The sequence below is a fragment of the Delphinapterus leucas genome, chromosome 9 (genome assembly GCF_059928025.1).
Source record: "Delphinapterus leucas isolate spDelLeu-1000000601 "Yukka" chromosome 9, BTC_Dleu_Yukka2, whole genome shotgun sequence".
Classification (NCBI taxonomy): domain Eukaryota; kingdom Metazoa; phylum Chordata; class Mammalia; order Artiodactyla; family Monodontidae; genus Delphinapterus; species Delphinapterus leucas.
Window position 1 is genome coordinate 31,862,186 of NC_143137.1, and position 25,387 is coordinate 31,887,572.

At 38.0% G+C, this 25,387-nt stretch overlaps 1 protein-coding gene across 1 annotated transcript in view; it reads left to right on the forward strand.

Moving 5' to 3' along the window:
* Positions 1 to 25,387, forward strand: part of CTTNBP2 (cortactin binding protein 2) — a 159,002-nt gene that overhangs the window by 66,451 nt on the left and 67,164 nt on the right. Inside the window, 3 exon segments of the mRNA XM_022582531.3 lie at positions 8,975 to 10,604; positions 16,564 to 16,767; positions 18,201 to 18,300. Coding sequence (XP_022438239.2) covers positions 8,975 to 10,604; positions 16,564 to 16,767; positions 18,201 to 18,300 — 1,934 coding nt within the window.

Sequence of the window (25,387 nt, forward strand, 5' to 3'; positions counted from 1 at the left end):
ATTTTCTCATCATGGATTAGTCTTACCTCTATACTACAACTTCAGGTAAATGATGACTGTAGTTAAATAATAAGCCTTAAATGCACAAACCACAGGTCTTTCAACTTTGTTATTCTTTATAAAAATTGTTTTGGCTGTTTTAGGTCGTTTGCTTTTGCATAAAAATTTAAAATCAGTTTGCTGGTTTCTCTGAAAGCTTTCAGGGATTGAAGTTTCATTGACCCTTTAATATGTTGAGAATTGGCATCTTTAAGAAAATTGAGTCTTCCAACCCATGATTATAGTATTTTTCTTCATTTTTTTCAGGTCTTCATGGTTTCTTTTAGCAGTGTTTTACTGTTTTTAGTTTAGTAGTCTTAAATGTCTTTTGTTGGGTTTATTTCTAAATATTTGATGCTGTTATAAACACAATTAAGTTTTTGCCAAACATTTGTTGTTAGTATACAGATATTCAATTGATTATTTGTATGTTGACATTGTATCCTGTGATCTTGCTTATCAGTTTTAGCAGTTTTGTATATTTTATATGATTTTGTGGGTAAACAAGCATGTTACCTATGAACAGAACCCGTTTTTTTCCTTTCCAAATTGCCTGCCTTCCTCTTTTCCTTTTCATCCCCATCATTGCGCTGACTAGAACCTCCAATATAATGTTGAACAGAAATAGTGAGAGCAGACTTCAGAGGCTTTTCCTTTGCTTAGGGGGAAAACAGTCTGTTTCATGGTTAAGTATGATGTTAGCTATACTTTGTTATAGATGCCCTTTATCTCATTAAAGTTTCATTCTATTCTTAAGTGGTTTTTATCATGATTGAGTTTTGAATTTTGCAAAATGGTTTATCTTTATCTATTGCTGTAGTCATGGTTTTGCACTTTATTCTTTTAATATGATGAATCACACTAATTGATTTTCAAATATTAAACCAACTTGGATTCCTGAGGTGAACTTCAGTGGGTCACCTTTTATTACTCTTTTTAAATATTGCTGGATTCAGTTTGCCTGTATTTTGCTAAGGAGTTTTGTGTGTGTGTTCATGAGTGATAATTTTTCTGTAAATTTTAAAATAATACTTGACTGGTTTTGATATGAAAGTAATCCTGGATTCATAAAGGAAAATGGAAGCATTTCCTTCTTTATTTTCTGAAAGGGCATGTATGAGTTTGGCTTTCTTTTTCTTTTTTTTTTTTTGCGGTACACGGGCCTGTCACTGTTGTAGCCTCTCCCATTGCGGAGCACAGGCTCCGGACGCGCAGGCTCAGCGGCCATGGCTCACGGGCCCAGCCGCTCCGCGGCATGTGGGATCCTCCCGGACCAGGGCACGAACCCGTGTCCCCTGCATCGGCAGGCGGACTCTCAACCACTGTGCCACCAGGGAAGCCCCTGGCTTTCTTTAACGTTTGGTAGAAGTCACTAGTAAATCCATATGAGTTAGAGGTTTTCTTTAGGGGAAAATTTTTATTTGTGAATTCAGTTTCTCATAAAGATATAAAGCTATTTCAATCTTTTATTCCATTTTATGTCAATTCTGAAAGTCGTGTGTTTCGGAGGAATTTGATTTGTTGAATTTATTGGCACAAGGTTTTCATTATTATCCTTTTAATATTCATTCCATAGTGGTACCCCATCCTTTATTCCTTTTATTTGTAATTTGTGTTTTTCTATATTTCTTAATCTGTTCTTCAAATGTTTAACAATATTAATGATATTTTATTTGAAAAACAACTTTTGGCCTTGTTAATTTCTCTATCATTTGTCTTTTGTATTTCATTGATTTTTACCTTTATTTCTTTCCTTTTACTTTGTCATTCATTCACCTAACTTTTCCTTGCTTCTTAAGGTAACACTTAGATGATTGATTTGAGACAACTCTTGTTTTTTAAATAATTTTATTGAAGGATAGTTGACTTACAATGTTGTGTTTAATTTCTTCTGTACAGCAAAGTGACTCAGTTATACATTTATATATTCTTTTCCATTATGGCTTATCACAGGATATTGAATATAGTTCCCTGTGATATACAGTAGGACCTTGTTGTTTATCCATCCTGTGTATAATAGTTTGCATCTGCCAATTCCAAACTCCAGTCCTCCACCCCCACCCACTTCCCCACCCCCAGCAAACACAAATCTGTTTTCTATGGCTGTGAGTCTGTTATTGTTTTGTAGACAGGTTCATTTGTGTCGTATTTTAGATTGCACATATAAGTGATATCATATGGTATTTGTCTTTCTCTTTCTGACTTACTTAGTATGATAATCTCTAGGTCCATCCATGTTGTTGCAAGTAGCATTATTTCATTCTTTTTAATGGCTGAGTAATATTTCATTGTGTGTATGTATGTGTGTATATATATATATATATATACACACACACACACACACCATATCTTCTTTATCTATTCATCTGTCGATGGACATTTAGGTTGCTTCCATGTCTTGGTTATTGTAAATAGTGCTGCTGTGAACATAAGGGTGCATGGATCTTTTCAAAATATAGTTTTGTCTGGGTATATGCCCAGGAGTGGGATTGCTGGGTCCTATGGCAACTCTCTTTTTAGTTTTTTTAGGAACCTCCATACTGTTCTCCATAGTGGCTGCACCAATTTACATTCCCACCAACAGTGTAAGAGGGTTCCCTTTTTTCCACACGCTCTTCAGCATTTATTATTTGTAGACTTTTTAATGATATCCTTTCTGACTGGTGTGAGGTGATACCTCATTGTAGTTTTGATTTGCATTTCTCTAATTAGTGGTGATGAGCACCTTTTCATGTGCCTATTGGCCATCTGTATGCCTTCTTTGGGAGAAAACTCTTCTGATGTAAGCAATTAAAGATATGTTTGTCTGTATCCTCTGCTTTTCTGCCTTTAAATACTCCTCTTTTACTGCATCCCACAAATTTTGATATTTTTTATTTTCAATCAGCCCAAAATATATTCTAACTTCCTGTGTGATTTCTTCTTAAACTTTTGTACTATTTAGAACTGTTTTATTTTTGAATTTTGGGGTATTATTAATATCTTATTGTGATTTATTTACAATTTAATTCTGCTGTGGTCAGAGAACATATTCTGTAACATTTTAGTCTTTTGTAATTTTTTGGTGGTTTTTTAATAGCTCAGCAAGGGCATCTGGAAAGACTGCATCATCTGTAGTCCTAGGGTATTCTGTTCCATAGTGTCAGTTAGGCCAGGTGATTTTCATAGTGTTATTCGGAGCTACTGTATTCTTGCTGATTTTTTAATCTAGATGAGAGAAAATTGTTATAGATTTGTTTTTCTCCCTTCTGTCAGTTCTCGCTTCCTGTATTTTGGAGATAATAATTCAGCCATCATTTATATTGTAGTTTCTCTGTATGTAATGTGTCTTTTTCTCTGGCTGCTTTCAATACCATTTCTTATCTTTGTTTTCATCAGTTTTACTCTGATGTGCCTAGGTATGGTTTTCTTTATATTTATCCTGTTTTGGGATTTCTGAGCTTCATGCATATGTAAGTTTGTTTTCTACCAAATTTGTGAATTTGGGGGCCATTTTTTTCTTTTAGTACATTTTTCTTCCCCATTCTCTCTTTCTTCACCCTTTGGAAATCCAGTTATGTGGAATTTAGACCACTTTATATTGTCCTACAGGTCACTGAAGTGCTCTTCACTTTTTCAGTCCTTCTTTTCTGTGTTCCTCAAATTGGATACTTTCTTTTGCTCTATTTTCAAATTCATTGTTTTTTCTTTTCTTTTTAAGTTTTCCTCTCTCAAATCTTCTATTAAGCTCATTCAGTCAACTTTTTTTTTTCATTTTAGATTTTATGCTTTTCAGTTCTAGACTTTCCATTTGTTTCTAGTTTGCATTTCTATGCTAAGACTCCTATCCTGTTCAGTCACTGCAACTATATTTTCTTAGAAAATGGCTGCTTTAAGATTCTTGTTTACGAATTCCAGTATAGATCATCTTAAGATAAGTTTCTGTTTGAGTACATTTCTCTTGACAGTGGATCACCTAAAATACGTTTTTTGCATGCCCAGTAATTTTTTATTGCATACTAGACATTATGGATGATGTGGTACAGAGACTGTGGATTCTGTTATCTTCTGAAGAGTGTATTTCTAGTAAGTAGTTAACCTGGTTAGATTCATACTCTGAACTCTGGCTCTTTGCAGTTGGCAATAGCTGAAGTATTTGCTCAGTTCTCCATTCAGCAGCCACCTCTGTCATTCAGTATGGAATCTCTCCTTCGAATGTATAATTCAAGAGTTAACCAGTGATGCTGGTGAGGTTAGTTGCAGTGGCTCCAGTTGCTTTCATCCTCTGGCCCCTCAGGCCACTGTAAGGGGTGCTTTGTGCTTGAGCTCCTGCTGCCAGAGCTATCAGCACAGGGAATAGCCCTCACTTGAAAAGCTCTACAAGGAGAAATCTCATCCAGTGCTGTTGACTTCTTCCTAATGGGAGGGTGTACTCCTCTCCTATTTTTATCACTTTTATTGCTCTCCAGAGCCTTCAAATAGTTATTTTCTTAGTGTGTTTTCAAATGTTTATCGTTATTATCTGCAGGAGAAGATAGTCTAATAAAAGTTGTTTCACCATTACTGGTAGTGGAACTTTCTCTGTTGTACTTTGTATTGTTATATTATAATTGCTATCAACCTTATAAAAAACATCATCTGTATGTTTAATATGGTCAGCTCTCTAGATCTTTGTTTGCCTGTTAAATGTGTTTTCAGAGGAAAAACACTGTGTAAAACTGACATTTTTAAATAGCACACATAGTTATTATGTTGTGAAATGAAAACTTAACATTTTTTAGTGCCAGGCACAATGGTAGATACTTGACATGTGTTTGCCTCATTTAATCCTATAATGTAATGAGTGTCATTGCTCTGTTGTGCAGATAAGAGAACCAAACAGAACTGATCTTTAGAGGGAAAACTTATCAAGGTGACATGGTCAAGAAGTTGGGATTAGAACTTAGTACTATAGTTCTTACTCTTTCAAGGACAAGAACTTTGTCTCTGGGCCAGAATAGTCAAGGAATTTTTTTTAAAATAAAAATTAGTTTTTAAGTATGGGAATATGTTTATATACTGATTGGAAGGAGCTGATAGAGAGGAAGACATTTAATATTTATAAAGAGCAGTGTGGTCACTGATGGAGCAAGTCAGAGGTGACAGGGAGTAATGAAGTTAATTGTTGAAGAAAGTCTGACCTTCAGCAGATGGAAACCTCTCTCCCTTAGAGTGAAGGAAAGGACATATGGATTGGAGTGGCTATAAAAAAGCTTAAGGGATGAGACAGGATGTAGAGGGAGTGAGTTAGTCTGAATTTTCTTGATAAAAGAGTCTATTAGGGTAGACTGAGAGTCTCTTGAGTTGTCATTGGGTGAAGTATTGGGGAGAGTAGCAAAGGTTTAAATATTCCCTGACGTAGTAAATGGTAGAGGAGGCTAAATAGAGTTAGGTAGAGTGATTGATGATTGGGGCTCAGAGCTCAATTGAGTTTGGAACCATGTGTTGTAGGTGCATGGTTATGTGGTTTCTTCTGTGCTTTGCTATCTGTAGTGAGATTAAAAAGACTCATGTTCTTCCGAGATCAGATTTATAAGGCACGAATGATGGAAGGACAAAGATGCAGAAGAATTATGGGTGCTTTTATAGGAGTATAGTCTTCTGTATAAATATCTGAGATTAGTTGAGTTGATCTCCTGTTGGAAGTCTTTAATTTGATTCTAAAATGTAAGATGAAAGTTATTTCAAAAATAAAGTGTGGGGCTTCCCTGGTGGCGCAGTGGTTGAGAGTCCGCCTGCCGATGCAGGGGACGCGGGTTCGTGCCCCGGTCCGGGAAGATCCCACATGCCGCAGAGCGGCTGGGCCCGTGAGCCGTGGCCGCTGAGCCTGCGTGTCCGGAGCCTGTGCTCCGCAACAGGAGAGGCCCCAACAGTGAGAGGGCCACGTACTGCAAAAAATAAAATAAAATAAAAATAAAGTGTGATGACCCATAGTATAGAAATACTATGGGCAGCGTGTGTGATGTGGTGGGAAAAACTTGAGACAGTTGGAGACCTGAATGAGTGCCGGGATCCTGACATGGAATAACTGGATGACATCAGGGAAATCGCCAGCTTGGCCTCTAGTTAGTTGTTTTATAAAGTGCAGGTAGCCCTTAAATTCTACAAGAAAACTTTTTTTTCCACCTTCAGAGATAAATTAGGAAAATCATATTTTAAAAATAAGCTGAAAATTGACCCAATATGTGCTTTTTCCTACGTTGCTATAAGAATTTGGAAGGGGAGGGGGTAATACAAAACATATTTAATATTTTCTTTATAGCTCTAATTTTCTGTATGCCTTCCATAGTAACCTATTGCTTGATGCATTTAGAAGAGTTAAAAGTGCTTTCACTATTAATAAGTCCAATTTTCTGTGAGGCACCCAGATGAATAAAATATACATATACATCTAGTATAGGACAGCACTATTGTTTCCCAAATCTTACATAATCTACTTATGAAGTCACCCCCAAAGAAGTGAAGTAAGTCAGAAAGAGAAAAACAAATATCGTACATTAACGCATATATGTGGAACCTAGAAAAATGGTACAGATGAACCGTTTGCAGGGCAGAAATTGAGATACAGATATAGAGAAACGTATGGACACCAAGCGGGGAAAGTAGTGGGGGTTGGGGTGGTGGTGTGATGAATTGGGAGATTGGGATTGACACGTATACACTGATGTGTATAAAATGGATGACTAATAAGAAACTGCTGTATAAAAAAAATAAATAAAATTAAAAAAAGAGAGAGAGGGAAATTCTGTCACATCTACAAGATGGATGAACCCTGATGACATTACATTCAGTGAAATAAGCCAGACACACAAGGACAGATACTGTATGATTCTATTCACATGAGGTCCCTAGAGGGTCAGACTCAGAGACAGCAGTAGAATGGTGGTTTTCAGGGACTGTGGCGAGGAGGTGGGTGGGAAGTGAGTCACTACTCTTTCATATAGTAGAGTAGGGTGTATGTGTATGGATAGTTGTCTCTAATTATTCTTGGGGAATTATCTGTATTCCTGATCACCTCTTTATAGGACCCATTGCATTGCTATTCGGCGACTTCTTCAAAGCAGGAAGAATCCCCAAGTAAATGAGTAATACCTCTGACTGCTGGCTGGGCAGTGAGCCGTTCTCTGCTTTTGGTCTCGTGCATGACTGAGGGGAATGGATTTCATGGTGAGGAACAGGAGCACGTTCTCAACTGATAGATCACATGCGAGCGTTTCCTTCCTCTGTCACTGATGACTTGGAACTGGCTTGAATAATCCCTGTCTCTCTTGAGAGTATATTTGTGTTTAACATCTGGGGGTTGCGGGAGTCCTTTCCATGTCTTTCATCAGGTAGATCTACTTTAACCTTAAACTGTAAGGCCCTTTATGGACCACCAAGGGAAAGTTTCTCTAGTTGAGAAGGTAAGGCGTGTGGACCGGCCTGAAGACTACAGCCCAGCTTGGGATGTATCCCTCACAGGCACCTCATGGCAGATGTTTCCTGGAGAGAAGTGGGAAACCTGGGCGAACGTGTTAGAATAGTGCATCTGTAAGGCCTTCGTATGCAAAAAGTCCATCAGCCTTTGGAAGGTTGATGTCTTTGTGAACTGTGTTGATTTCATTCATTCAGTCAGTAGTTTATTAAGCGCCACTGTGTGCCAGAGACTGTTCTAGGTCTTGGGGACACAGCAGCAAAGAAGACACAGTCCCTGCCCTCGTGGAGTCCTGTTGTAGTCGAGGTAGGCAGGTGCTAACCAAAGAGTGATAAGTACAAGGGTGGGAAGGACTGTTGTCTTCCACAGGATGGTGAGGGCAGCCTCGCTGTGAAGGTGACAGTTGAGCAGAGTCCTGAAGGAAGAAAAAGAGCCAGGCTTTTGTGCCGTTGGGTGTTTTTGTGCATATTAGAAAACCCCACCTGGAGGTTTAAAAGTTTTTAAAAGCTTCTTCTCTATGTTGATCAGTTAAGCAAATGTTGCTTTGGAAAGTCTAAATCCTAGGGACCTGTGGCTCAGTGAGCAGACAGAGCCTTTTTCCTAAAGGAAAACGCACCCTTCTTTCCAGACAGATACAACCCCAGGCCTGGGCAGACGCGTGGTGAGAAGGCAGAGCTGGATTTCGGTCCCTCTCACCCCTGCAGCCGGTCACCCTTGTGCAGTGCACAGACTCCTCAGTGCAGGCGCCCTCTGTGATGGGTGGTGGTGGAATTTCTCGGCAGAGAGAGCAGCAAGATTAGAGGCGCTGAGGCAGGATGATGTTCAAGAAACACTGGGGAGACCAGTGTCATGGGAGCCAAGTGGGCAAAGTGGGATTGAAGGAGATGAGGTCAGACTTGGGGTTCACTGATACTGATTGTATTTCTAATAAGATATTTCTTATATATTAGTTCAAAGAACTTTCATATATGATTTTACATGATTTTTACAGCAACCCATCATAAGCTCAAAGAAGTTTACAAAAAACTAAGTAATATGATTAGCAAGTATAGGAGTTTAGAAATTAACTGAAGTCCTCTGTTTTCAGCACTTTTTATTAAACAGTGCCTCAAAGATGAGTAATTTTAAGGCATTAACCTTAAAAAAAAAAAAAAAATCAGTTCCCTAACAGAGTTCTGTTTTTACAAAGCAGACCTTGCTAAACTCTGTGTTGTGATTTTGAAGCATCAGGTAACTATTCTCCTTTTCTACAGTTAACTTTAATACATTAAATTTTTTTTTCTGTTGCTGTAATTTAGATGTTTTTTGTAAAACTGTTTACATCTAGTTTCTTATTTTAATGAGTCTCTAAAATATTATCTGTCATCTCACAACACATTTCAGAAATGTGGCACTTTAACCCAAACCATGTAATTGTTACAAAATTAATAAAAATCTCTCCACTTCTTTGGCTGAAAGAATCCTCTGCCTATTAATCAGGGCTGTCCTGTGCATTTCTTTCAGCTGGAGATGGAAAAGCTTCAGCTCCAAGCCCTTGAGCAAGAGCACAAGAAGCTGGCCACCCGCCTGGAGGAGGAGCGAGGCAAGAACAAGCACGTGGTCCTGATGCTGGTCAAGGAGTGCAAGCAGCTCTCAGGCAAAGTCCTAGAGGAGGCCCAGAAGCTAGAAGAGGTGATGGCCAAACTGGAAGAGGAGAAGAAAAAGACGAGTGCGTTAGAAGAGGAACTCGCCGCTGAGAAACGAAGAAGCACAGAAATGGAAGCTCAGATGGAAAAACAGCTCTCAGAGTTTGACACAGAGCGGGAACAGCTTCGTGCCAAGCTGCACCGAGAAGAAGCACACACCACTGACCTCAAAGAGGAGATAGACAAGATGAAGAAGATGATCGAGCAACTGAAAAGGGGAAACGACAGCAAACCCAGCCTCTCTCTCCCCCGGAAGACAAAAGATAGACGTTTGGTCTCTATATCTGTGGGAACAGAGGGACGGATGACAAGATCTGTTGCATGCCAGACAGACTTAGTGATAGAGAGCACTGACCCCGTGAAGAAGTCACCTTTGACCGTGCCTGTAAAGCCTGCCATGGGGAGCCCCCTAGCTTCCGCCAATGCGAAGGGGAATGCGTGTGCCAGTGCCGACTTGGTCAGGCCAGGTATCGACAGGCAGGTTTCCCACGGTGACTTGACTGGTTCCTCCCTGCCCACTGTCCCACCTCCAAGCGCAAACAGAATTGAGGAAAACGGACCGAGCAGCAGCTCAACACCAGATTTAACCAGTAGCGCATCCCCGCTTCCCAGCACCGCTGCCCCGGCCGCTGGGCACATGCCCGCCCCACCTCCTCACAGTTTACATTCACCATGTGCCAACGCGCCTCTGCATCCAGGCCTGAACCCGCGAATCCAAGCGGCTCGGTTTCGATTTCAGGGCAACGCTAATGACCCAGACCAAAACGGGAACACCACCCAAAGTCCTCCATCCAGAGATGTATCTCCTACAAGTCGTGACAACCTAGTGGCCAAACAGCTAGCTCGGAATACTGTGACCCAAGCACTGTCAAGATTTACGAGCCCTCCAGCGGGAGCGCCCCCGAGACCTGGAGTGCCCCCCACGGGGGACGTTGGCACCTACCCCCCGGTCGGTCGGACCAGTTTAAAGACTCCCGGTGCCGCACGAGTTGACAGAGGAAACCCTCCTCCCATCCCTCCCAAAAAGCCAGGGCTCTCCCACACTCCTTCTCCACCGCACCCGCAACTCAAGGTTGTCATGGATAGCAGCAGGGCCTCCAATGCAGGGGCCAAAGTTGATAACAAAACTGTGGCTTCGCCTCCTTCCAGTTTGCCACAAGGGAACAGGGTAATAAGTGAGGAGAATCTCCTTAAGTCTTCCTCCCCTCAGCTGCCACCAAAACCATCCATAGATTTAACTGTGGCACCTGCAGGCTGTGCCGTTTCAGCCCTGGCCACGTCTCAGGTGGGTGCCTGGCCTGCTGAAACCCCTGGACTGAACCAACCTGCATGTTCAGAAAGTTCCCTTGTCATTCCCACCACCATTGCCTTTCGCTCTTCCATAAACCCTGTTAGTGCCTCATCCTGTAGAGCAGGTGCCTCAGACAGCCTCCTGGTAACAGCATCAGGTAAAGGGATTGGAATGTTATACCCTTCTTTAAGAATGTGGCCTGTCCTCTCACTTGCCTTTGTTTCCTTCACATTGCCTTGAAAAGTTTTTTTTAATTTGATACTTTTTTTTTTTTTCCTATTTCTTTCCTCTCTTTTTTTGTGTTTTTCTCTAAAGGCTCCGGGGTATGGTGATTCATCTTGCTATATGAATTGTGGTTTTGTTATGCTAAGTGTTGTCTTCTTTTAAAAATAACCTGAAAGTAGTGGTTTGGAGCACGTGGAGACCATTAATTTAGAGAGATTGAAGCATTTCCATGGGAGGAAGGGCGTGTCCTTCTTATTAAATATCCGTCTCAGAAGACTTCTGTATTAGTGAGCCATCGCCAGACAGTCAGTTCTGTCCCTTCTGAGATGACATTTGAAAGAATGCTTTCACGTAGTTATTGACACTACAGTCAACCTTGGATTATCAAATTGATTAGAGGTGTTCTGTAATTGGTATATCCTAAGTTTTAATATCAGTTTGGTGTTTATTTTTCTTAACCTCAAAAATAGTGTGTATATTTGTAAATCTCTGTTCTAAGTTTAGTTTATTTCAGAAGTTATTTAGAGCTGTCATCTCCTAACACTTGAGCACAGATGGATAACATAGCATGTGGGCTATATTAGAGAAGGTTTCCATTGCAGATGTGGTTTATGAAGTCACCGAATCTGGGACTCTTGAACAAAGAATCGATAAAGAACTGGATTTTTCCCTTTCGTTATATAGTGCTAGAGGAAGCATTGCTTTTTATTGGCATTCATCTTTCACTGAGTAAATGTGGCTCTAAAATAATGTTACGGTGTCATAGTTCTGTTGAAACTTTGCAGGGTCTCTTCTACCCCAGGATCTTAGTGGTTAGTAGAGAGTGTTCGTTCTAATGAGAGAGAACTTTAAGAATTAAAGGAAGATCTGAGCTGTGTTATATTTAAAATTTAGGGAGGAGCATGGGAATAAGAAAAACAGGTAGTACTGTACTTGCTAATTATCAGGTAATGAGAGCATTATAACGGGACTTATTTATCCAATTATAAGCTGTCTCCTTGAAATTAAGCTCTTTGAGAGGCTAGATTCATATTTTAAGGGGCAAAATTGGGAATTGGAAACAGCATGGACTTTGATGTCAGTCAGATCTGCCTTGGAATCTAGGCTCTGCCATTTACAGCTGTATGTTTTGGGGGATTTTTCTTGAACTGAGCAACTTTTCTCATCCTTAACATGGAGCTTATGCTGCTCATATTGGGGAGGGTGGCTGTTAGGAGGATTTAATATCATAACGTACAAAGAGCATGGTATTGAGCTTAGAGCAGCATGAGTGATGAACAAAAAGAGGTGCTATTACTGCTTCAATTTACTGTTGCTTAAAGCATTTTGAAAATTTGCTTTAGAATTGACTCTGGTATTGCTTTGGGATGTCTTTCCAGGCATTGAGCATTCCATATTTTTTTTTAAATCTAAAATGGTATTACTGAGCTGGATGGCCTTTCTCATGGCCTAAAATGATGTTAGCTGTTTCCCACAAGTTAAATCCACCCTCAAAGGAGGAATTTTTGCTACCATTCAGGAGCATCAGAGAATGTGCTATAAGGACTTAAGGTAGTTGCAAAACACAAGTTCCAAAAATGTTTGGGGACATGGCAGTGCTGTTGACATAAATGCATAGACTATAAAACAGAAAACACCTCCTGGGATATATGAATTTTGCCAGTTTTTTAAAAAATACAGATCCATCTTTGCTTTATACCCCAGTGATTTGCCAGTAGTTGCCTTGGTCATTACTGTGTTCCAGAGTTCAGCTCCAAATGCCCTTTGTTTCCCATGGAAAAACCTTAAAATCAGGATCGGTGACTGAAGAACTTTTGACAGCAGGATTTTAAGTTAACCTTTAAAGTCAGAGAATTCCTAGTCCATTACTTATTCACTAAAATGCCCTGCCTAGGATACAATGGGATTTTGGATAAAGGAACCATAACTTCTCTGAAAAAACACCTTTGCTTGTGTCTAGAGAACAAAAGAGGATAAATAGTGGAACCAAAGAAATAGCAGTCACTGAAGATCCGTGAAACTGGTTCCTCATTTTCTGTTCTCTGATTTTGCAGTTTGGCCAAAATATTCTTAGAACTGCAGGATTGCATTTGGTGCGGTAACAAGCTTTTTTGTCGTTTGATTATAAGATATAGTCTATTAGGAGAAAATGGAGGCAGTGGAAGTTGTTAGTCATCAGCAAGAATTTACTGAACATCCATTCTATTGGGGGATAGAAATGTTATTGCAGTTACATAGTTGGGGTGTATAACTCAACCGTGGATGTAGGTCAACCTAAACTTTCCAAATGAGATACAGGATTTCACCTGTTTTCCATTTAGATGCCCCTATTTTTGCTGCTGTGCCCGCTGCAACTAGGAAGCACCCCCCATCCTCCTTCCTAACCTACCTGTGCCTGGGTGAGCATGTGCCTCGCCAAAACATAGGCTCAGTGAAGGGTATGCATCTTGTAAATAGCCACTAATGTCACTGTGATTGGTAAGAGCAGGACATGGGGACAGAGCATGTCTGTCAAATACCTGGTTGATGTGTTTTCCAATGTCGGTGATGAAAAAAAGCACTGGACTGAGTATAAAAATACAACGTTAGTCCATTTCTGCTCCTTGCTATGTATTACCCTAAAGAGCAAATTCTCTCTGAGCTATTAGTTTTTCCATCTAAAAATGAAAGCACTGAACCAAAAAAGTAATAATAGTTCCAAACCAAAAAGATGTATTAAAATTGCCTGTTGAATTTTTCAAATAGCATCTCACTACCTCTCCCTCTTTGGAAATCTAGATCCCATGATCTTTCAAACTCTAAAAATCTGTTTCTATGTCAGCTTATATGTATGATAAACAATTATGGTTAAATGAAAGCACTGAGGAGAATTGCAATGACGAAAGATACCACTTTAATGAATTGTGTTGTAAATTACTCTAACTCGATTAGCAGTTTTATAGCCAAATGTTAAATTTTTAAATAACCTTTAAAATTATAAACAAATTAGAATTTCTTGCTGCTGCTGACCTTGTCAAATGAACACATTTTAATTGTTAGGTGAACAGAAGCCTAAACCAGAAATCACCCCAGGCAACTGAGTTTCCATACCCTTGCAAGTGTTGTTTCTGTTTTTTTAAAAAATTATTATTTGATACATTTTATTTAATTTGGTTCAGATTTTTTTCCTTAGGTAAACATATATTTAAAAAATTATCCTCCATGTTTAATTGGCTTAATGGCTAAGTCAGAAAACGAGATTGATCTGAGCTATGAATGAGATTAACCTTCTCCACACTCTGAAGCTGATGCCAGAAGCTGTTCTTCACTCCTCTGCCATTGCATGTTCTGTCTGTTCCCTTCATCACTGCACGTTCTGCCAGATGCTCACTTTTACTAATGTTTGCACATGATACTGCAAAGCTGAATGGCCTTTTTCTAACATCATTAAAGTAGCTGTATGACTGCAGGTCTGTTCTATCATTACTTAACCATTACTTAACTAGTCAACTAAATATTATCACTTTTATCATTGTCTGGAATTTCAAATGAACAGTAAAGTCTCATGGTGAAGTTTTATTTTTCCCATCTTTATAGCAGGATTTATTATAATAACTTAAGCTTGCCTGTGCTGGAGAAAATTGAAATGATAGTGGAGATAAAAAAATGTAGTTGAACTTTAAGAATACTTGGTATTTATAAAGCATTTTTCACTTTTAAAAGATTATTAAGTGTATTTAAAATAAGAAAATAAAATTGATATATATTCTTCTGGAGTTTTGTATAATAGAACTGTAAGACTCTTGAGTGGTCTAGAGATTGAGAAAATTTTTGAATAAAATATTTTGTCTTAAGATAGCTTAACATTAGAAATGGAGTTTCCCAGGAAATTATCTCCATAATGGAATATTTCCATTAAAGTTAAAATATATTTATATTTTAATTGTCCCCCAAAGTCTAGAATTGTTTTAAAAAAAGAAAAAACAAAACCCAAAAGAATAGGAAACCATTTAATATATACCAGTTGATATTCTTAAAAGGGTGTCAAGAACTGAGACCCCTGGGGTGAGGTAGAGGGATTGAGAGAGACAGACAGAGGGAGAGACAGAAAGGGGACTGGGGTCAAGGTCGGGAGGGAGGAAAGGGAGAGAGACAGATAGACAGACTGACTGAGCATGAGCCACAGTCCCTCCTATTCCACAGAGCACCACAGTGCCAATGTGTTTGAATTGCTTTTGTGTTTGCTTTGCAGTCAAGGTTTCATACCTTGGTGTTTATAATTTCTCTGTTTATCATCTATTTCTAATAAGTACTGATTTAATTTTTGTGGGCTTGTTTTTTTGTTTGTTTTTAAGAAAATACAAAAGGTAAAATGTTATCAGAGAGGAGTCTTCTTGTAAGTATTAAGTAAAAAATCTTACTTTTGTAAGAAGAGCTAATGAATATCAATGGGAAAATATCGTAAAGTTTAGATAAATATTTAATTTTGTGAGCAATGAATTTTATGTTATTGCAGTCTAATAGGGTAAAAGCAATGAATTACTCAGAGACCCAAATAATTGATTCTGAAGATATAATATCCAGTTTTTAATAAGCAGTTTCATTTGTAGAAACTGCTTTGTTTTTTTTCCCCAAAGAATCTTTAAAGTACTGAGAAATACTTTGATATGTACTTTTTTTTAATACTTAGTGAAATAATTTAAGGCCAATAATTCAAGATTCAGTTATGAGTTTATTACATACTAATATAACACCCATGTACTTAGAATATTATCCTGTTACCAAGGTGCAGGGAATATAAAAGCTCCACTGTTGTATCTTACTACAGAGAATGTTACCAGACAGAGGTAGAAAGTGTACCCCAGGAGTGAATATGTGCACATATGCCCCATATACACACCAACTTTCAGGTTTTTGGGGCTCCATAAGGAAGAAATAAAAATGACTTATTTTGAAAGTTAATTGTATGTAAGCCTAAAATACACTAAGTACCTATATGTCATGTTAAATAAACATTTTTACTTTACTGTTTTTACAGCCTTTTGATCAAGGAAGAATTCAGAAAATTTTCCATGCTATATGCAACCGACTTCACACACTTAACAGATTCTCTTCTAAAGCTGCTAAATACTGATGAGAAATCTCTATGATAACTCTTAACGACTTTTGTTAAAACTATATGGTAGAGTGTTCTGTTTTGTTGGCTGATGAAAAGTTTTTGGTACAAAATGTGAAGGTGGTCAGATGACATAGTCTTCAAAATTGTGTATTGAATATTTGTGCTGGTATAGTCTATATATGTTGTGCTTCTATTAGCTCTTGATACTGAATAGAAGTTGGCTGCCCATTATTTTTCTTCCCAAATAAGGGAATTCAAGGAATGTAAATAGATTCCTTGACAGTATTTGGTCCATCTCAGTGGTTTATGTAAAATTTATATTAAGTACCTTGGAAACATTGTAGAAAAAGGAAAATTTCTATTTTTTAGAATTATCTCTATCTTATACCTAAAGATATCTATCAGTTGATACCCAATATTGAGCAAATCTATACATAATTTTAAAATTCAAATTGTTTTGAAACCCTGAGGAGGAGTTTGAACTTTCAAATCGAGACAGCTTTCTTAGTTTCCTAAAACCAATCACCCCTTTAACACTTATCTGTGCAAGACTGACGACTAAAAATAATTTGTCACCATGTATGTTAATTTAACTAGCAGTAGATATAAGATTGAAATAACAGTACAGATTTATGCTAAAGTAAATATTAACAGATTGATAATGTTAGAAACCACGTAATCCTCTAGGGGTACATGTTCATGTGTCTGTGTGTGTGTAATTCAGAAAGGAGTGGGTAATATCTGTCTCTTGACCTTGCTCCTACTCTCTAACTAGGGTCACTTTAACCCACAGGCTGGTCACCCTCCCTAACCCCTTTGCTAATGAGTGGTGGTCCTGCCCCCCTGGCTGGCAGGCCCACCCTTCTTCAGCAAGCTGCTGCCCAGGGAAATGTCACTTTATTATCAATGCTGCTTAATGAAGAAGGACTGGACATAAATTACTCCTGTGAAGATGGCCATTCTGCCTTGTATTCTGCTGCTAAGAATGGACATACAGGTAAGATGGTGCCATCTTACCTCACTGTATCACCCTCTTGCAAAAGGATGCAGAATCAAAAGCACCTGTAACCACTGTTATGAGCAAAAGGTGAATTTAGGTTTCAAATTCTCTTTCAGGTAGAATAAATAACTTTTTTACATGATTTAAAGATTTTATAAGCATTTTAAAAATCCAAACTGGACAGTTCCGTAATAATCTAAACTTTTACTGCAGATAGCAAAAAGTTATCTCTGTTTTATGCACAATGAAATGTATTCGGTTTGTAGAAATTTGGGGTCTAGTAACTGTAAAGCACATTTTCAAATAAAGCCCCCCCATACGTTATCGCTTTGGCCAGGACAAAATAGCTCTAATTTGTCTGTTAGAAGTAGCTGGTGTCTGTGAAAGCAAAGCCTTAGGGCTTTAGCACATGCTGCAGTGAGGGAAAGTTTGAGTAGTTAGGAAAGGTCATGGGTCTGAAATTGTTCTGTAGTTGGAACAATTTATAGTTATTTGGATTTTTTTAAGAGAACGGAGAGGTTGTACAATTATAAACGACCCATCGATGAAGTCGGGGAATTAATCTTGTTCCTTGAAAAGCAAATCTTAGAGTCAAATATACTAAAACATACAGTAGTGCAGATAAAGAGATGATTCGATGGCAAGCAAAAAGTCAAATAGCATTGCATATGTAAGCCATGTGATCCTTGGATAATTCACATAATGTGGCTTCCTTGGAAGTTTTCAGAGCTTCTCTCTGTTCAAGTGGACTACATGCAAGATTCTAGTGAACTACAAGATGATAGCTCATTATTTTAAAAGTATTTTGGAGTACTTCTTCAAAAGTACTGTGGGAATTTTCTCTAAAGAAATTCAGTCTAGTTAATAACATGTGGAATGTGAGGTCTAGGTGCTATTTTTGCCTGAGTCTGATGACTTTGTGTGGGTTCTCCTTGATCTTCATTCAGGGAGTTAAGTATAAGATGACCACAACATGAAAGCATTTTAAAGATTAAATTAAACATCATAAAGTAAGAATTTAACTATTTAAATACAGAGAATGGTATATCAATTTGGTGAATGGATTTTGTTCTCCATCCAGTAATATTATTTTTGGGGATTGACTGATGGGAAGATCTGATAAAACATTTTCTGACATATGACAGTCCTTTCACTCAGCAGCAGCTCCTCTCCCCCCGTCCCGCCAAAAAAAAAGAGAAAGAAATCATGTCTTAGGTGGTGACTCTGGGGTATTACAATCCTGGGGGAAAGGGGCCGCTTTCCCTTTATAATAGTCTGTGGAGTCTCACAGCGGCCCTGAAAAAAATTGTCAGATGAGCTGTGCATGAGAGAGGTCCCTTGGGGTTAGTGTTTGTCTACAGCTCGTACAGGATTTGGTTCATCATGACTCTAAGTGGGGAATTAAAATGGCTTTCTATTAAAATCCATAGACTGCGTGAGATTGCTGCTGAATGCAGAAGCCCAAGTCAATGCTGCTGATAAAAATGGCTTCACACCCTTGTGTGCTGCAGCTGCTCAGGGACATTTCAAGTAAGTGATGCTCTTAATTCTTCTTTTTTTTTTTCCTATGAAAAGAGCCTCTTTATAATTTGCACACATATTTTAGTTCTGGCTGAATGTGTAAACTAGTGCTTAAGATCCATTGGCAAATAAATTCAACTAAACATATTTGAGAATTTAAATGCAAAGTAGGATCCTAAATTTGCTCTTCTTTTTTTTTGTTGTTGTTTGTTTTTTATACAGCAGGTTCTTATTAGTTATCAATTTTATACACATCAGTGTATACATGTCAATCCAAATCTCCTAATTCATCCCACCGCCACCCCCATCCCCCCACCGCTTTCCTTGCTTGGTGTCCATACGTTTGTTCTCTGCATCTGTGTCTCAACTTCTGCCCTGCAATCCGGCTCATCTGTACCATTTTTCTAGGTTCCACATACCTGCGTTAATATACGATATTTGTTTTTCTCTTTCTGAATTACTTCACTCTGTATGACAGTCTCTAGATGCATCCACATCTCAACAAATGACTCAATTTCGTTCCTTTTTATGGCTGAGTAATATTCCATTGTAGATATGTACCACATCTTCTTTATCCATTTGTCTGTTGATGGGCATTTAGGTTGCTTCCATGACCTGGTTATTGTAAATAGTGCTGCAATGAACATTGGGGTGCATGTGTCTTTTTGAATTATGGATTTCTCTGGGTATATGCCCAGTAGTGGGATTGCTGAATCATATGGTAATTCTATTTTTAGTTTTTTAAAGAACCTCCATACTGTTCTCCATAGTGGCTGTATCAATATACATTCCCACCAACAGTGCAAGAGGGTTCCGTTTTCTCCACTCCCTCTCCAGCATTTGTTGTTTGTAGATTTTCTGATGATGCCCATTCTAACCTGGTGTGAGGTGATACCTCATTGTAGTTTTGATTTGCATTTCTCTAATAATTAGTGATGTTGAGCAGCTTATCATATGCTTCTTGACCATCTGTATGTCTTCTTTGGAGAAATGTCTATCTACGTCTTCTGCCCATGTTTGGATTGGGTTGTTTCTTTCTTTAATATTGAGCCACATGAGCTGTTTATATATTTTGGAGATTAATCCTTTCTCCGTTGATTCGTTTGCAAATATTTTCTCCCATTCTGAGGGTTGTCTTTTTGTCTTCTTTATGGTTTCCTTTGCTATGCAAAAGCTTTGAAGTTTCATTAGGTCCTATTTGTTTATTTTTGTTTTTATTTCCATTACTCTAGGAGGTGGATCAAAAAAGATCTTGCTGTGTTTTATGTCACAGAGGGTTCTTCCTATGTTTTCCTCTAAGAGTTTTATAGTGTGAGGTCTTACATTTAGGTCTCTAATCCATTTTGAGTTAATTTTGTGTATGGTGTTAGGGGGTGTTCTAATTTCATTCTTTTACATGTAGCTGTCCAGTTTTCCCAGCATCACTTATTGAAGAGACTGTCTTTTCTCCATTGTATATCCTTGCCTCCTTTGTCATAGATTAGTTGACCATAGGTGCCTGGGTTTATCTCTGGGCTTTCTATCTTGTTCCTTTGATCTATATTTCTGTTTTTGTGCCAGTACCATATTGTCTTCATTACTGTAGCTTTGTAGTATAGTCTGAAGTCAGGGAGTCTGATTCCTCTAGCTCTGTTTTTTTCCCTCAAGACTGCTTTGGCTATTCGGGGTCTTTTGTGTCTCCATACAAATTTTAAGATTATTTAAGATTATTTGTTCTAGTGCTGTAAAAAGTGCCATTGAAATTTGATAGGGTTTGCATTGAATGTGTAGATTACTTTGGGTAGTATAGTCATTTTCACAATATTGATTCTTTCAATCCAAGAACATGGTATATCTCTCCATCTGTTGGTATCATCTTTAATTTCTTTCATCAGTGTCTTAAAATTTTCTGCATACAGATCTTTTGTCTCCCAAGGTAGGTTCCTAGGTATTTTTTTCTTTCTGTTGCAGTGGTAAATGGGAGTGTTTCCTTAATTTCTCTTTCAGATTTTTCATCATTAGTGTATACGAATGCAAGAGATTTCTGTGCATTAATTTTGTATCCTGCAACTGTACCAAATTCATTAATTAGCTCTGGTAGTTTTCTGGTGGCATTTTTAGGATTCTCTATGTATAGTATCATGTCATCTGCAAACAGTGACAGTTTTACTTCTTTTCCAATTTGTATTCCTTTTATTTCATTTTCCTCTCTAATTTCTGTGACTAGGACTTCCAAAACTATGTTGAATAATGGTAGTGAGAGTGGACAGCCTTGTCTTGTTCCTGATCTTAGAGGAAATGGTTTCAGTTTTTCAGCATTGAGAATGATGTTTGCTGTGGGTTTGTCATATATGGCCTTTATATGTTGGTTCCTATAAAGAATCAACCTGGTTGGAACCTTGAGGTAGGTTCCCTCTATGCCCACTTTCTGGAGAGTTTTTTTTTTTTTTTTTTTTTTTTTTTGCGGTATGCGGGCCCCTCACTGTTGTGGGCTCTCCCCTTGCAGAGCACAGACCCCGGGCGTGCAGGCTCAGTGTCCATGGCTCACGGGCCCAGCTGCTCCATGGCATGTGGACCGGGGCACGAACCTGTGTCCCCTGTGTCAGCAGGCAGACCCCCAACCACTGCGCCACCAGGGAAGCCCCTCTGGAGAGTTTTTATCATAAATGGGTGTTGAATTTTGTCAGAAGCTTTTTCTGCATCTATTGAGATGATCATGTGATTTTTGTTCTTCAATTTGTTAATATGGTGTATCACATTGATTTGCATATATTGAAGAATCCTTGCATCCCTGGGATAAATCCCACTTGATCATGGTGTATGATCTTATTAATGTGTTGTTGGATTCTGTTTTCTAGTATTTTGTTGAGGATTCTTGCATCTATATTCATCGGTGGTATTGGTCTGTAATTTTTTTTTTTTGTAGTATCTTTGTCTGGTTTTGGTATCAGGGTGATGGTGGCCTCATAGAATGAGTTTGGGAGTGTTCCTTCCTCTGCAACTTTTTGGAAGAGTTTGAGAAGGATGAGTGTTAGCTCTTCTCTAAATGTTTGATAGAATTCACCTGTGAAGCCGTCTTGTCCTGGACTTTTGTTTGTTGGAAGATTTTTAATCACAGTTTCAATTTCATTATTGTGATTGGTCTGTTCATATTTTCTATTTCTTCCTGGTTCAGTCTTGGAAGGTTATACCTTTCGAAGAATTTGTCCATTTTTCCAGGTTGTCCATTTTATTGGCATACAGTTGCTTGTAGTAGTCCCTTAGGATGCTTTATATTTCTGCAGTGTCTGTTGTAACTTCTCCGTTTTCATTTCTGATTTTATTGATTTGAGTCCTCTTCCTCTTTTTCTTGATGAGTCTGACTAATGGTTTATCAATTTTGTTTATCTTCTCAAAGAACCAGCTTTTAGTTTTGTTGATCTTTGCTATTGTTTTGTTTCTATTTCATTTATTTCTGCTCTGATCTTTATGATTTCTTTCCCTCTGCTAACTGTGGGTTTTGTTTGTTCTTCTTTCTCTAGTTCCTTCAGGTGTAAGGTTAGATTGTTTATTTGAGATTTTTCTTGTTTCTTGAGGTAGGCTTGTATAGCTATAAACTTCCCTCTTAGAACTGCTTTTGCTGCATCCATGGGTTTTCAATTGTCGTGTTTTCATTGTCATTTGTCTCTAGGTATTTTCTGATTTCCTCTTTGATTTCTTCAGTTATCTCTTGGTTATTTAGTAGCTAGCCTCCATGTGTCTGTGTTTTTTATGTTTTTTTCCCTGTAATTCATTTCTAATCTCATAGCGTTGTGGTCAGAAAAGATGCTTGATATGATTTCAATGTTCTTAAATTTACTGAGGCTTGCTTTGTGACCTAGGATGTGACCTATCCTGGAGAATGTTCCGTGCGCACTTGAAGAAGAAAGTGTAATCTGCTGTTTTTGGATGGAATGTCCTATAAATATCAATTAAATCTATGTGGTCTATTTTGTCATTTAAAGCTTCTGTTTTCTCATTTATTTTCATTTTGGATTATCTGTCCATTGGTGTAAGTGAGGTGTTAAAGTCCCCCACTATTATTGTGTTACTGTTGATTTCCTCTTTTATAGCTTTTAGCAGTTGCCTTATGTATTGAGGTGCTGCTATGTTGGGTGCATATATATTTATAATTGTTGTATTTTCTTCTTGGATTGATCCCTTGATCATTATGTAGTGTCCTTCCTTGTCTCTTGTAACATTCTTTATTTTATAGTCTATTTTATCTGATATGAGTATAGCTACTCCAGCTTTCTTTTGATTTCCATTTGCCTGGAATATCTTTTTCCATCCCCTCACTTTCAGTCTGTATGTGTCCCTAGGTCTGAAGTGGATCTCTTGTAGACAGCATATATATGGGTCTTCTTTTTGTATCCATTCAGCAAGCCTGTGTCTTTTGGTTGGAGCATTTAATCCATTCATGTTTCAGGTAATTATCGATATGTATGTTCCTGTGACCATTTTTTTTATTGTTCTGGGTTTGTTTTTGTAGGTCCTCTTCTTCTCTTGTCTTTCCCACTTAGAGAAGTTCCTTTAGCATTTGTTGTAGAGCTGGTTGGTGGTGCTGAATTCTCTTAGCTTTTGCTTGCCTGTAAAGCTTTTGATTTCTCCATCGAATCTGAATGAGATCCTTGCCAGGTAGAGTAATCTTGGTTGTAGTGTCTTCCCTTTCATCACTTTAAGTATATCATGCCACTCCATTCTGGCTTGTAGAGTTTCTGCTGAGAAATCAGCTGTTAACCTTATGGGAGTTCCCTTGTATGTTTTTTGTCGTTTTTCCCTTGCTGCTTTTAATAATTTTTCCTTGTCTTTAATTTTTGCCAATTTGATTACTATGTGTCTTGGTGTGTTTCTCCTTGGGTTTATCCTGTATGGGACTCTCTGCGCTTACTGGACTTGGGTGGCTATTTGCTTTCCCATGTTAGGGAGATTTTCAACTATAGTCTCTTCAGATATCTTCTCTGGTCCTCTCTCGCTCTCTTCTCCTTCTGGGACCCCTATATAGTGAATGTTGTTGCGTTTAATGTTGTCCCAGAGGTCTCTTAGGCTGTCTTCATTTCTTTTCATTCTTTTTTCTTTTTTCTGTTCCATAGCAGTGAATTTCACCATTCTGTCTTCCAGGTCACTTATCCATTCTTCTGCCTCAGTTATTCTGCTATTGATTCCTTCTAGTGTAGTTTTCATTTCAGTTATTGTATCGTTCATCTCTGTTAGTTTGTTCTTTAATTCTTCTAGGTCTTTTTTAAGCATTTCTTGCATCTTCTCGATTTTGCCTCTATTCTTTTTCCGAGGTACTAGATCATTTTTGCTATCATTATTCTGAATTCTTTTTCTGGATGGTTGCCTATCTCCACTTCATTTAGTTGTTTTTCTGGTGTTTTATCTTGTTCCTTCATCTGGTACGTAGCCCTCTGCCTTTTCATTTTGTCTGTCTTTCTGTGAATGTGGTTTTTGTTCCACAGGCTGCAGGACTGTAGTTCTTTTTGCTTCTACTCTCTGCCCTCTGGTGGATGAGGCTATCTAAGAGGCTTGTGAAAGTTTCCTAAATTTGCTTTTCTTAATAATAGATGTTTGTATATGAGGGAAATGAAGAAGAGGAATATCCTGTTTCCAAACCTCATGTGAGTGAACTTGCTTCCGAAGAAGATTATTTTTAGCATATCAACATAAAGTCATCCCTCCTGTCTATAGGGGATTGGTTCCAGGACCTCCTACAGATACCAAAATCGAGCATGCTCTAAGTCCGTTATATAAAATAGTGCCGTATTTGCATATAACCCACGCATGTCCTCCCGTATACTTTAAACCATCTTTAGGTTACTTATAATACGTTATACAATGTAAATGCTATGTAAATAGCTGCGAGCATGTGGTAAATTCAAGTTTTGCTGTTTGGAACTTCCTAGGATTTTTTCTAAGTATTTTCCATCTGGGGTTGGTTGAATCCGCAGATGTGAAACCTGCAGATAAGGTCAGCTGACTGTGTATGTGGTTATATAACGGATTGTTAAACACTTTGCTGTTCACTATTTTCCACCACCGCAACCTAAAAACCTTTTTTAGGTGCGATGGCATTAAACGTAAAACATAGAATTATATTAATTGTAATACTCTTATAGCTTCCTACTGGCAGTTTATTCAGTATTAAATCCCAATTATTCACTTTGTTTTATCATTAAAAAAAAAAATTGAAGCAGAGCTTACATACTGAAAGAAATTACAGCACAAAACCAAAAAGAGCCTATCAAGTAAAATATACGTAAGTTTAGCAGTGATTTCTTCAGTAGCTTAATAAGTCAGTTGACTATAGATATAACTTTCTAAAATCAAGTAATATTTTAATAATAAAATAGAATATAGCTAAATTGCTTTATTTGCCTGTGATGAAATGGCAGGCTCTGGAGAATGAAAGCTGTGTTCAACTTTTTTATTTTACCATCCCGATAGAAATGTTTCCTTTAACAAATCTCAGAATTCTTGAAGTACGGGTTTTACATTTTACACTAATGTTACTAGTCCTAAAGGTAAATTTTTAAAAATTCAAAATGCATCCATAAAGTACAGTATTTTTTTTTTTTTTCTGTGTGTCTAACTTGTCTCATCACCCTCAGTTTATTGTTGAGGATCAGAGCTACTGATTTTGCTGCTACTTTTTGCATGTATCCTAAGTCCTCCAAGAGAGATTCTTCTTCTGGGCTACACTTTTACCTTTACTGCCAGCAGGCAATCTGTAGGGCCACTTGCTTGGATAGTTTAACAGTCATGGGAACAGAGGCATGGATGGTTTTGCAAAAAGGGAGAACCCTGGTGAATGAAATGCAGGGGCTTTATTAATTTAAATGTGTATTAGATACACATTAGTATGTAACTTATTTTAAAAATATGCATAAACAAACCAAATGTTGCCAAGGGAAGCCAAGAAAAAAACATGCATGTGAGCAAAGAAACAAAGATGTGAGTTCCTTCTTAATTTGATGATTTATCACTCTTTTTTAAGTTTATTCTCATCTAATTTTGCAAACTGAAGTTAGTTCCTAAGTGCCGTGAAGTCTTGAATTTACCTCATTGCTTTCCTTCTTGATTCTCAGGGCAATGTGTT